The 13,594-nt window shown below is 42.4% G+C and overlaps 1 protein-coding gene across 4 annotated transcripts in view; it reads left to right on the top strand.

Moving 5' to 3' along the window:
- LAMA3 (laminin subunit alpha 3) overlaps window positions 1-13,594 on the top strand; it is a gene marked incomplete at both ends in the record, with an annotated part of 284,682 nt that overhangs the window by 238,381 nt on the left and 32,707 nt on the right. For all 4 annotated transcript variants that reach the window (XM_080714582.1, XM_080714581.1, XM_080714584.1 and 1 more), the window contains 11 exons: window positions 748-902; window positions 1,190-1,331; window positions 2,291-2,393; window positions 5,038-5,154; window positions 5,239-5,418; window positions 6,145-6,287; window positions 6,605-6,775; window positions 8,433-8,584; window positions 8,943-9,105; window positions 10,390-10,523; window positions 11,517-11,661. In XM_080714582.1, the coding sequence (XP_080570708.1) occupies window positions 748-902; window positions 1,190-1,331; window positions 2,291-2,393; window positions 5,038-5,154; window positions 5,239-5,418; window positions 6,145-6,287; window positions 6,605-6,775; window positions 8,433-8,584; window positions 8,943-9,105; window positions 10,390-10,523; window positions 11,517-11,661 (1,605 nt within the window). The remainder of the gene's footprint in view (window positions 1-747; window positions 903-1,189; window positions 1,332-2,290; window positions 2,394-5,037; window positions 5,155-5,238; window positions 5,419-6,144; window positions 6,288-6,604; window positions 6,776-8,432; window positions 8,585-8,942; window positions 9,106-10,389; window positions 10,524-11,516; window positions 11,662-13,594) is intronic.

Below are 13,594 nucleotides of genomic sequence, written 5' to 3'. Positions count from 1 at the left end.
TTATTCCATTCCATTCCATTTTCTTTTTTATACTTTTATTGGTGCAATGTAATCATACGTTATAAGGAGATTCAAAGTGATACAAACACACACGCACACACTGCCTGGTGTATTCCCTTCTGGACCCCCTTCCCCCATACATGTCGGTGACATCGGTAGTGCAACGCTGTATGGACATAACCTTATTTGAACTCTTCCTTCTCTCGATCTTCCTTCCCCACTCACTCCCCCACCCAATTCCCTTCCACTATTTTACTGTTTTCTCTTCTCATTTGACTGAAGTCTCTTTTGCTTTCTATTTTTGTTCTAGTTTCTACTTAGGAGAGAAAACATATGACCCTTGACTTTTTAAGACTGGCTGGTCTCACTTAGCGTGATATTCTCTAGATCCATACATTTTCCTGCAAATGACATAATTTTGCTCTTTTTATGGATGGGTACAGTTTCACTGTGGGTGTATACCACAGTTTTGTTATCCATCCGGCTATTGGTGGATACCTAGGTTGGCTCATAATTTGGCTGTTGTAGATTATGCTGCTATAGACATAGCTATGCACGTATCACTAACGCATTCTAACTTCAGTTCCTTTGGAAACATACCAAGGAATAGTACAACTGAATTACATGGAAGTTCTATTTAGAAGACATAACTTCTCATTAGAAATATCCTTGATAACGGAATTTGAGAAAATGGCATGTACATTTTTTGCTTGAATTTATATTGTCTTCCTTTACTTGGAAAAACAGGAATATGAAAAATTAGCTGCCACTTTAAATGGAGCAAGACAGGAACTAAATACCAAGGTGAAGGAGCTCTCCAGGTCTGCCAGCAAAGCGTCCCTGGTGGAGGAGGCAGAACGGCACGCGCAGTCTCTACAAGAGCTGGCGAAGCAGCTGGAAGAGTGAGTGCGTTGGGAGCTGCTTGAGCACCAAGCAGGGCACCCTGCTCCCCTGGGATGGCAGGGGGCTCCCAGAACAGGGCGGATGGGGCTTCCGGGCCGAGTTCCACCCAGGACCACCGTCCAGGTCAAAGGCAGATCTGTGATCAGGGAGCTGACTCCTGGCCATGTCCCTGGTGTGGAGCTCCAGAGGACACCACGTCTAGCATCCACGGCCACAGGAAGGCTTGGCAGGATGGCAGCCGTGAGGGCAGGGCTGCTGGAGGACCTACCACCCTGCTGTTTTCCAGGATCAAAAGAAACACCAGCGGCGATGAGCTAGTGCGCTGTGCCGTGGACGCTGCCACCGCCTACGAGAACATCCTCAGCGCCATCCAGGCAGCAGAGGACGCGGCCAACAAGGCCGCGGGTGCGTCCGAGTCTGCCCTCCAGGTGGGCACCTGCACCCTGGGCTTCTCTAGATTTGCTTTGGAGGCAGCTCAGTTTTTTATTGTCCTTGTGTGTATGTTGAGGACTATAAAAAAGCATCATTGCAGCTCAGAACTTGTTATATGAAGTAGACTTGGATTGTTCTGCGTATGGGTCATTCTTGTGTTTACGTGTGCATTTGATGTCTGAAGTAAAGTTTAAAAAATTGTAAATTCAACTTGGGAGGCTGAGACAGAAGGATTGCAGGTTTGTGGCCAGTCTCAGCAACTTGTGAGGCCCTCCACAACTTAGTGAGACCCTGTTTCAAAATAAAAAATAGGGTTGGGTTGTAGCTTGGAGGTAGAATGCCCCTGGGTTCCATTCCCAGTAGCACAAAATTTAAAAATTTAGATAGAAATTATACAGATTATTTATTTTGAACCTAAGCAAATAATATATCTTCTTACCAGGGATGCTATTGTGCTGTGATTAACATTTACCAAAAAGAGAGACTTTTTTTTAAGCAATTTGACTACTGTTTTCTCCTGGCGACTTGGTCTTACATCTGGGCATATTTTATGTACCATATAGAATCTTTAGATCTGAAAAACAAAGAACAAAATACTAGGTTTCAGAGTTAGGGAAATAGGCCTTCATGGAAATTGAATACTTTTACCTCCCAGCACTAGGAAGCCTAAAGGCAACTAAAGTCTCTCTTCAGTTCCTGTGAGGGGTGTTGTGCAAGGGACAGCAAGCCCCTGAGATGGGTTTTGTGCCATTTGGCGCAGGTCACCAGAGATGGATGTCTACCGAGAGTCCTTACCATATCTTTTAGAGGACAGTGCACTTCAAATCCCTGTCTTCTTTTCAGATTTCATCCTTTAAAGATTAAAGATAAGAGCTTTAAAACCAGGGAGGAAAGTCTTACTCTGTATTACTATGATGTAGCGTATGGTTACAGCTGATGAACGTTTGGCTTTCAGACAGTGATAAAGGAAGATCTTCCAAGAAAAGCTAAGACCCTGAGTTCCGACAGTGATACCCTGCTAAACGAAGCCAAGATAACGCAGAAGAAGCTTCAGCAAGGTATTGGGGTGCAGGGGGTGGCAGGAGTCAGGGGCCTTAAACAACCTGTGGGACCCGGAGGGGCTTCCCTAGAAGTTGATGCTCTTTCTGGATGTCAAGTGTCAACACAGGATATTTTTTGAATTTATGATTCATTGTTCAATATCATATATCCACTCAATATTCTAAATATTGCCCATCCATTATGTATGAAATTGACTAGAGTCTTATAAAGAATACGTGAGGTGATGAACCTCTTTTAGCCTGATCTTGAGGAGATTCTTAATTTAATATACTTTGTGATGATGGCATTAGAAACCCACTCACCAGATCACTCATTCTAAGTCACTAGAGCAACTGCTTCAAAACACCTTCTCTCTCCTCCTTTCCTTTCCTTCCTTCCTTCTTTCTTTCCTTTCCTTTCTTTTCTCTCCCTCTTTCTTTCTTTTTTCTTCTTTCTTCCTTCTTTGCTCCTTTTTATGTTTTGAAACAGGGTCTCACTAAGTTGCCCAGATTAGCCTCAAATTTGCAACCCTTCTGCCTCAGCCTCCTGAGTAGTTGGTATTGCAGGCGTGCACCATTGAGCCCAGCCACTACTTCAAAATCTTAAGTCCTAAAATCTTAGCAATCTAAAGTACCAAAAATCACTACCATTGGGAAATGTGAAAAATTTTTAAGCATTTAAAAATTTTTTTAATTTTATTTATTTATTTTGGGTGGGACTGGGGTTCCTGGAAACCCTTCTTCCTCTCCCAGACCCATTTTATAATTTTTATTTGGAAACAAGGTCTCTTAAGCCAGCATGGCTGGCTTTGAACCAGCATGATCCTCCTGTCTCTGCCTCCCAGGTGCAGGGATTACAGAGTGTGCGCCACCACACCCGGCCTTTTTTTTTTTTTTTTTTTTTTTGGTGGTACTGGGGTTCCTGGAAACCCTTCTACCTCCGGGTTACACTCCCAGACCTATTTTTTAAATATATTTTTATTTGGAAACAGGGTCTCTTAAGCCAGCGCAGCCTTCTTCGAACCTGCGCGATCCTCCTGTCTCCACCTCCCAAGCGTGGGATTACAAGCGTGCACCACCACACCAGGCCTATTTTTTTTAATTAAAAGAATCAAACTATTTTGACTTCACTACATTTCTGTGGTGTGTGTGTGTGTGTGTGTGTGTGTGTGTGTGTATACATTTCTGTGTTCTGTGTGTGTGTGTATATACATTTGTGGTTTTTGTGTGAGAGAATATACATTTCTGTGTTCTATATGTGTGTGTATACATTTCTGTGTTCCAAAAATGCCATCACTTGAATTTCTTAAGCCTCTTGTGGGCGCCCATGGCTGAGCAGTAATCCGAGCCCATCTTCCCTGGTCAGGCTCAGTCCTTCCAGAGGGATTAGACGTCACCTTTGTAAATGTATTTATGAAGCATTTTTTAAAAGTAAATATTAAAAAAAATAAAATCAGAAAAAATACATTCACATATATAGTCATCTGCCTAGTAGATGTCAAGAATTAACATTTTTATGGTATGACATCTCTCTTCACAAAATTTAAGCTTAGAGGTAGGATTGGTGTGAAGTTTGGTTTTTTTCTTTGTTTATTTTTGTTTTGTTTTGTTTTTGTGGTGCCAAGGATCAAACTAAGGGCCTCCTACATGCTAAGCAAGCATTCTGCCACTGAGACACACCCAGCCCTGGATCAGTGGTTTTTTGGGGGTTTTTTTGTTGTTGTTTTTTGTGGTACTGGGGGTTGAACTCAGGGACTTTTCTGCCTCTGGGCTATACTCCCAAGACCTATTTTATACTTTATTTGGAAACAGGGTCTCATTAAGTTGCTGAGAGCCTCACTAAGTAGCTGAGGTTGGCTTTGAACTGTGCGATCCTCCTGTCTCAGCCTCCCAAGCGCTGGGATTACAAGCGTGCGCCACCACGCCCAGCCGGATCAGTGTTTTAAATAGGATACAGTGCTAACTACATTATTAAATAAAACACTCCTGGAATCATAGTGTAAGTCATTTATTTTCAGCATAGTTTTAAAGCACTCACTGGACATTTTCCATGACCCAAAGATGGCAATATCATCTCCAGGAAATGTCTGTTCGTGCCTTCCCTTTTTTGGCATTTTTTTAGTGTGTCAGATTGAAAATGAACGAACAATGCCTCCTTTGTGTGCTCTGGATGAGGCGCTCTCAGAAACGCTCCTTTCTCGTCCTCTGACTGAAGAGGCATTCTTTCTGCATTATTTCTGTGTGCATTCATACATTCATTCAACAAATACACCCTAATATTAAGGTCTGATTCGTGCCAGACACCATGCTGAGTTGCTGGGACACCGCAGCGAGTAAGACAGATACTCCCTTCACTGGGCAGAGTCTTCTGCTCTGAGTACAGTGGAAATCCCGGCCTCCCCTAGGTCACTCAGCCTCCTCTTTCTTCGTATGCCTATCTAAAGGAGCCTGTCACCATGGGGTTCTGATGTGACCGTGGCCTCTGTAACCAAAGGGACACAGGGCTGTGGTTCAGGCATGTGCTGTGGGTGTCTGGGGAAGCAAACTCCAAGACACAGGTCTGCCCGATGCTCTGCTGCCGGTGATACCCGAGGGACCACCAACATCAGTAGGGCATCCAAGTTCATCAAGTAATTACCTCTCGATGTTTATTTTCTTTTAGAAATCAGTCCAGCTCTCAACAATCTACAACAAACCCTGAATATTGTGGCAGTTCAGAAAGAACTGATAGAAACCAACCTCACTACTCTCCGCAATGATCTTCATGGGATACAGAAAGGTGGTCATTCCCTGGGCCGCTGTGTTGGGCTTCTTTTGTTGTGTGGGTTAGGTTCTTACACCTCCCTACCTGTGTGTGCACTAGGCGACATCGAGAGTGTGATCAGAGGGGCGAGGAGCATGGTCAGAAAGGCCGACGACATCACAAACGAGGTTCTGGATGGGCTTGGCCCCATTCAGACAGACCTGGAAAGAATTCAGGATACCTATGGGGAAACGCAGAGTGAGGACTTCAACGAGGCTCTGAGCGACGCAGACAACTCAGGTATCAGGCACCCTGGGCAGGACATGCCAGCCGTCTTCTCCATTGTTCTGAGCATCCGTTCACCCCAGTGCTTCCCTGGTAAAGTCTAATCTTCAGTGAAAACATTAGAAAATAGTTTAACACAATGTATTAATACATTCCAGTAGTACAGATCAGTTAGAAAGACCAGGTAAGCTGTCTCATTTTTTTTAATCCATTCACAGTACTATTGATTTTTGTTGTTGTTGGATTTTTTTTTTTTTTAGGGGGAGGTACTGGGAATTGAATCCAGGGGCATTCTAGCTCCAAGCTATCCCCTCAGCACTTTTTTTTTTTTGTTTTTAATTTTGAAACATGGTCTCACTATTGCTAAGTGACTGAGGCTGGTTTCAAACCTATAATCTTCCTATCTCAGCCTCCCAAGTACTAGAATTATAGGTGTGCGCCCACTATGCCTGGCTGATTTTCTTTTTTATGGAGTGGTAAGTTCTTGAATCATGAGATACTGAATTATGATTAAGGGTCAGAAAACAAACATTATTTCTATAATAAGAAAGATTTGAAACCTACACTGCAAAATAAAATCCGTGATGCATTTAGAAAGAGTATTTTCTGAGTATGATCCATCCTGGCCCACATGTGGGGCCTAAATTTGTCACTGAACAAATGTTGTCAGCAAGAACATCTGTATTTAAACGTGTATTCAATGCACAATTTTAAGTTTCTGTTTTCTAATTCCACCAATAGTAAAGAAATTAACCAGGAAACTGCCTGATCTTTTGAGTAAGATTGAAAGCATCAATCAACAGCTGTTGCCTCTGGGAAACATCTCTGACAATGTGGACCGCATCCGAGAACTGATTCAGCAGGCCAGAGATGCTGCAAATAAGGTGGGTGTCCTCACGTGGTCAGAACCAAGGCTAATTTTGTGATAAGTTAGTTAACACACTGATCAAGAAAGGAAAGACTGGGCATGGTATTACACACCTGTAATCCTAGTACTCAGGAGACTGAGACAGAAGGATCCTCAGGGAGCCTCATGAGTTTATAACCCAGGTCTATGAGATATTCCTACATGCCGCTTCTACTCAGAACCACTTGGGAATGGCTGTTAAGAAGGGCAGCCACAAAGTCACAAAGGCTCTCTGTGAAAGTGCCACTCCCTCACCTCTCCGTAGGATGCTTGACACCTTCTTATTCCTTTCAGGTCGCAGTCCCTATGAGATTCAACGGGAAATCTGGTGTTGAAGTCCGGCTGCCAAATGACCTGGAAGATTTGAAAGGATACACATCACTGTCTTTGTTTCTCCAAAGACCCGACTCAAGAGAAAATGGGGGAACTGAGAATATGTTTGTGATGTACCTTGGAAATAAAGATGTAAGTATTGCTTGTACACCGTTTGTCTTCATAGCAGAATGATTTTGGAGGTGTATTCCTTTGAAATTGGGGCACAACTGGGTCTCTGCCATTAGCTCCTCATTGGAAATCTCACTAAAATGACAACAAATCCCACTACCACCACCCCTCACCTCCCTGTGCTGGGGCACCCATGACTGATGTCCCATCAGGGATTGCTTGCTGCTGATGGGTTAAGCAGCCTTACCCAATGGGCTTAGTATGAGGGGACATGGGTGCATCCACACAAGCACGTACACACTGAGGGTGGGGTATCGGCATCCTCTGCCCACACTGCCAGGAAGCCAATGTCAAGTCTTCATGGGAAGCAACAGCAGCTCCTCCTCCCAGAACCTCGACTCGTCCTCTTCCTCAGAGGGCCCCGCTCAGACCTGTCTTCAAGTCTGTGCCGCAGGGACCATCCATGCATGAGACCCAGAGTAGAACAAAGTCCCTCTTGCCTGATAAGAAAAACAGGTGCCCCCCATCTCTTCATCATCCACACTCATCAAGGCACCACCATTAGGGGCATTTTGAATTGTTGCCCTTAGCTTTTAATCCCTCCTTTTAAAACTCATTTCTTCAATGTAAGTATTAGAAGAAAAGCTAATCACTAGGTAAGAATACAACTCTTGCAAAAGAAAATACTGTTCTCAAAGATTCTACCTGGTTAGAAAATTATCTGTTATCACTAGTATAACACTGTATTTAAAGATTCTTAAAGCCAACACTATTATTAATTGTGCTTTCGTGCTTCAAGCTGTTGGTGCTTTATCTGCAGTTCCTAGGACATGACTTTTTGCTTTATAATATGACAAAACAAGCCAGGCGTGGTGGCACTCTCTTGTAATCCCAGCATTTGAGAGGCTGAGACAGGAGGATCGTGGTTTGTGGGCAGCCTCAACTACTTAGCGAGGCCTTTTGCAACTCAGTGAGACCCTGTTTCAAGAAAAAGAATAAAAAACAGGGCTGGGGGTGTAGCTCAGAGGTAGAATTCCCCTGGGTTCAATCTCTAGTACCGCAAAAAAGAAACAAAGGAAAAAAAAGAATGTACTGAATGCTAATGTATATATGGTTACAAAAGGTAAATTTTAAGAAGGGTACAAATGTTAAAGTTTGTATTATGTGTATTTTATCACAATTAAAACATTTATTCCTCCCTCAATATGCTTACCTCCTAGTAAGCATATTAAGAAAGATATATTCGTAAGTTATATTCATAGTAAGCATATTGAGAAAGATATATTCATAACTGAGCATGACACTGTAGAGGTACTATAGGAAATGCATTCACAAAGGCTAGAAGATGGTTACATTGTACTAGGAAAACAAAAATGGCTTCTCTCTTTTACCAGATTAAAATCTAGTGGGTGGCTGAGCCCATGTCTAGTCAATCTTTATGGTAGATGCTAATACGTATCTGGAGACTGAGCAGATAGGGGAATGCATGGGTGAGTGTATTATAAGCCAAGACAGCCCAGACAGAGTTAATTAAGTGTTCTGTGTTAGCCATTTATTCTGTCTGCCCAAGGCTCATTGCATATAACCCATTATGTTATGCACTAAAACTCTTGAGATCTCCTTGGGATGGAAAACAGAAAATGTTTGGAGCGTTCTGAAGTGACCTTTGCATTTCCAGTCATCCAGGGACTACATTGGCATGGCTGTTGTCGACGGCCAGCTCACGTGCGTCTACAACCTGGGAGAGCGAGAGGCTGATCTCCAAGTGGACCAGGTGTTGACTGAGAGCGAGACGCAGGAGGCGGTTATGGACCGGGTGAAGTTTCAGAGGTACGAGTCTGGTCCAGTGTTGTTCTTTGTGAGCCTCATCCACGTTCCCCAACCCGACCATTTATATGTGTTGCCCATCCCTGTTTTTATTTATTTAATTTTATTTATTGGCCGGGCGTGGTGGCGCACACTTGTAATCCCCGCGCTTGGGAGGCAGAGACAGGAGGATCGCGCAGGTTCAAAGCCAGCCGCGCACACTGGCTTAGGAGACCCTGTTTCCAAATAAAAATATAAAATAGGTCTGGGAGTGTAGCCCAGAGGTAGAAGGGCTTCCAGGAACCCCAGTACCACCAAAAAAAAAAATGTTACTTAATTTTTTAATTTAATTTTTCTTATAATTTTATCTAATTCTAAATAGAATCTATCAGTTTGCAAGACTTAATTACACTAAAGAAGCCACGTCCAGTAAACCCAAAGCCTCCGAGTTCCATGACATGGACAGCGGCAGCAGCAATACGCTCCTCAATTTGGATCCCGAAAATGTTGTGTTTTATGTTGGCGGTTACCCATCTGATTTTAAAGTAAGTATAAATATTATTTCACTGAGGCAAAATGGTTAAATTTAATTTGGTATAATGACATATCTTTCATTGATTTATTTGTTTGTTTGTGGTACTAAGGATTGAATTCATAGATGTTCTACCTCCAAGCCATACCCCCAGCCCTTTTTTATTTATTTATTTATTTATTTATTTATTTATTTATTTATTGGTAGTACTGGGGGTGGAACCCAGGGGCTTTCTACCTCTGGGCTATACTCCAGACCTATTTTTTTATATTTTATTTGGAAACAGGGTCTCACTAAGTTGCTGAGAACCTCACTAAGTAGCTGATGCTGGCTTTGAACCTGTGTGATCCTCCTATCTCAGCCTACCAAGCATAGGGATTACAAGCGTGTGCCACCATGCCCAGCTTATTTTTTGTGTTTTAAACAGTCCCTTGCTAAGTTGCAGATAGCCATACTAAGTTCCTGAGGCTAGTCTTGAACCTGTGATCCTCCGTCTCAGCCTTCCAAGTACTGGGATTACAGGAATGCGCTATCACAGCCAGCACATATCTTTTTGTTTTTGTGGTACTAGGGATTTAACTCAGGGGAATTCTACCTGTTAGCTACATCCTCAGCCCTGTTTTTATTTTTACTTTTGAAACAGGGTATTGCTAAGTTTCTGAGGGCCTTGAAAAATTGCTGAGGCTGGCTGAGAACCTGCAGTCCTCCAGTTTCAACCTCCCAAGTACTGAGATTACAGGTGTTTGCTACCATACCCACCTGACTCATGTCTTTTTAACTTAATTATGCATAAAATGGACTTGGATATATATATATATTGCGGGTCTGGGGATGGAGCCCAGGGGCATTCGACTTCTGAGCTACACCCCCTACCCTATTTTTTTATTCTTTACTTTGAAAACGGGTCTCACTGAGTTGCAGAGGGCCTCACTAAGTAGCTGAGGCTGTCCATGAACCGTGATCCTCCTGTCTCAGCCTCCCGAATGCTGGGATTACCAGTGTGCGCCACCACACCCACCTGGCCTTATATATTTAAAGCACATCAATTTAATTATCAATATCATTCCCATTTTAGAAATGAGCAAATGAGGCAGAGAAGTCTAATAACCTGCCTGCGGTTATATAGCTTCTCAATAGAAGAGCCAGGACATCCCCTGCAGGGTCCACATTCTTCAACCTTATGTGTTACTGACTGTTCAGAGTCACAGACTTTTACTATTTCGTTTTTGTTATTGTTAACCTGATTGTTGTGCTTCATTCTATTAGTGGAAGATTTTTTGCTTTGTTTCACTTTCAGCTTCCCAGTAGACTACAGTTCCCTCCATACAAAGGTTGCATTGAATTAGATGATCTCAATGAAAATGTCCTGAGCTTGTACAACTTTAAGAAAACGTTCAATCTCAATACAACCGAAGTGGAGCCTTGTAGAAGGTAAATGAAAGCAGAAGCCGGTATCTCTGAACCTGGGTATATAACTTGCAGTAACTTTTACATGCAGAAAGGATGGGCCAGTGAGCTGTTGATATTGCCCCTTTCTTTGGGTCAGTAGTTCTTAAATTATGTTTGCATGCAACGCTGGCAGTCCATCCCTAAAATCTAAGAATGGCAGTCTTTCCTTAATTTGTATAAAATATGAGGTTTATAGAGTTGTCTCAATTTTTAAAAAAATCTTTCTTAAATTTTTGGTGCCTACTACCACAAAATATTCAATTTTGTTAGATGGTACCTGATTTAGCCACAAAATTATATATTTACTTTAAATTTTAAAAAGTAATGAATGGCCTACAAAATGGGTGAGTTTCTAGATACTCTGCCATCTGAACCTATTTGAAAATTGTTGCTTTGAGCTTCTAACCATCCCTACAATTAAAAAGACTTGGCAAGCCACTTGTGGTGGCTCATGCTTGTAATCCCAGTACTGTACTTCGGAGGCTGAGACAGGAGGATCACAGATTTGCGGCCAGCCTCAGCTATTTAGTGAGGCCCGCTGCAACATAGTGAGATCCTGATTCAAAATAAAGAATAAAAAATAGGGTTGGGGATGTAGCTTAGAGTTAGAATGCCCCTGGTTTCAATACTTGGTTTCACACACACACAGACACACACAAATACTTGGCATATTCTAATGAGACAGATCAAGTATTTATTACTCAGAATACTATTATATTTCAAATGAATCATTTCTTATACTTCAGGGTCTACAACTGGTAGGCCACTTCCTCATAACCAGGCATTTCCAAACAAGACTTATTATTTTTGTTGATATAAACTATAAGAGCATGTTCAGGAGAAAACTTGGACTGTTTTAACATTTTAAAGATGTTTCCACTTCTTAACAAAACCACAATACCTGGATTGCATACAGGCTCCTGCTTGAGGACCCTTTACTGCTGTGTTCTGACACTTGATGACTTTTGTTGACAGGAGAAAGGAAGAGTCAGATAAGAATTATTTTGAAGGCACAGGCTATGCTCGAGTTCCAACCCAACCCAATGCTCCCTTCCCAACCTTTGGGCAGACAATCCAGACCACTGTGGATAGAGGCTTGCTGTTCTTTGCAGAAAACCAGGTAATCTCTACTAAGCACCATATCCTACCAAATACACCCACTCTGTGCTGCATTGTTAGGAACAACCAACTAGAGCCAGAAAACAGTGCGCTGATGTTGTGGGTCCTTCCCTGGCCAGCTGTGCTTGCTGTCTGTTGGCTGGGTGGTAAGGTAGGATGGCAAGTTTTGATGAGGACAAGTAATCAGGAATTTTAGAACATATCACCAAAATGGGGGGGGTCTCTCCTTTTTTATTTTATTCTCATTGTTGGTTTTATTTATCTTTTTTCCAGTGCTGGGGATTGAACCCAGGGCCTCACACATGATAAGCAAATGGTCTACCACTGAGCTGTGATCACCCCCCCAAGCCCTTTTTATTTTTTATTTTGAGACAGTATTGCTAAGCTGTCCATACTGGCCTTAAACTTGTGATTCTCCTGCCTTGGCCTCCCTAGTAGTTTGGGCTACAAGGTACATCACTCACTATACCTAGCTTCGTTGTAGGTTTTATTCTTCAAAGATGACAGCTTGCCTAGTAATATACTTATTCTGCCTCAAAATAGGTGAAGATCTCCTGAGGTCTCTGAGGGCTAGATGGCTTAACTTCCTGCTGTTTCCATCTTGGTCTGACTCTTGCCAGGCTGTATAGAAGGATGTCTTTATCAGCGTGGTGCTTGACTTCCCAAGACATGGCAGCTTCTTTACACTGAAGAAGCGAAGGTTCCTGGGGACCTTCCTTAAATCCATTAAGTTAGGTAACTCCAGAGTGACAGTCTACATGTGACTGTGAGCGCCATCTGCTGGTCAAGGGAGAGTGGGCGTGGTTTGCTCGGGCTTCTGCATAGCTCTACTGGACTACAGTGGATGCTCCTGAGAATAGGAACATCTGTAATTGCTCCTAATGTACTGTAGTTTTCTAGTTGCTCTCATAGGTAAAGTTTCTAGAGAAATGTGGATCAGCCCATGGGCTCTCTAGTCTGAGATTGTGGGTTGGTGCAGAGGTTGGGATTTTGCCAGAACCTTCTACCATCAAAGTGAATACATAGACCTGTCCCAACTCTCCTCTTGGAGTTAGTCTGGACCATGCAGGGGATTCCAAGACTGAACCAGTTCTGATGCTTTGGGAAGGTTTCAACTAGCTTGAAGGATGCAGAGAGCTGAGAAATTTCCCAGGACCTTCAGGGCAAGATGATTGCTTTCCAAAACAAGATCTTCTTTGTTCAAGTTGAGTATTTCTTTTCTGAAATACTTGGGAATGGAAATGTTTCAGATTTTGGATTTTTTCAAACTTTAGAATATTTGATATACAGAATGAGATGTCTTGAGAGTAGGACACAAGTCTAAACATAAAATTCATGTATATTTCTGACACACCTTAAAATATAGCCGGAAAGTAGCTTTATGCAGTATTTTAAATAATTCTGTGCTTGAAACAAAATTTGTATACATTAAACCTCCAGACTTGTGTTGATACTCAAAACAAAAATTTTTAGAGTTTGAAGCATTGCACATTTGGAATTTTTGATTAGAGATACTCAACCTGTCCTACATTTTGAAGTTCTTAGAGACTAAGAGCCAGAAATAGCATTTATGTTAGAGGAAAACTTATATAATGCCATTGCGTAATAAAAGATCCAGAGAGTTGCTGTTAAGGGTGGTTCGTTCCTCTCTGGCAGCTAAAGTTACTCTTGTTTATGAGTTGATAAACTCTAACCTGACTTTCAAGGGTAAAGCTTAGGACTCAGAGAAGGTCTGATCTTCCTAATAGATGAAGACTCTGGCCCTGGACTTCAAAGAGAGACTGTCTTCTAATCATTAACTAACTGTGTAAAAGCAAAGCTTTCAAGCCCTAACTAAAATCACCCTCAGCCTTGCAGGGCACAATGGCTCATGCCTATAATCCCAGGTACCTGGGAGGCTGAGACAGGAGGATCTCAGGTTCGAGATCAAATTC

The sequence above is a fragment of the Muscardinus avellanarius genome (assembly GCF_963383645.1).
Source record: "Muscardinus avellanarius genome assembly, chromosome: 17".
Lineage (NCBI taxonomy): Eukaryota > Metazoa > Chordata > Mammalia > Rodentia > Gliridae > Muscardinus > Muscardinus avellanarius.
Note: the sequence above shows the minus strand (reverse complement) of the source record. Positions and strands in the feature narration are given on the sequence as shown.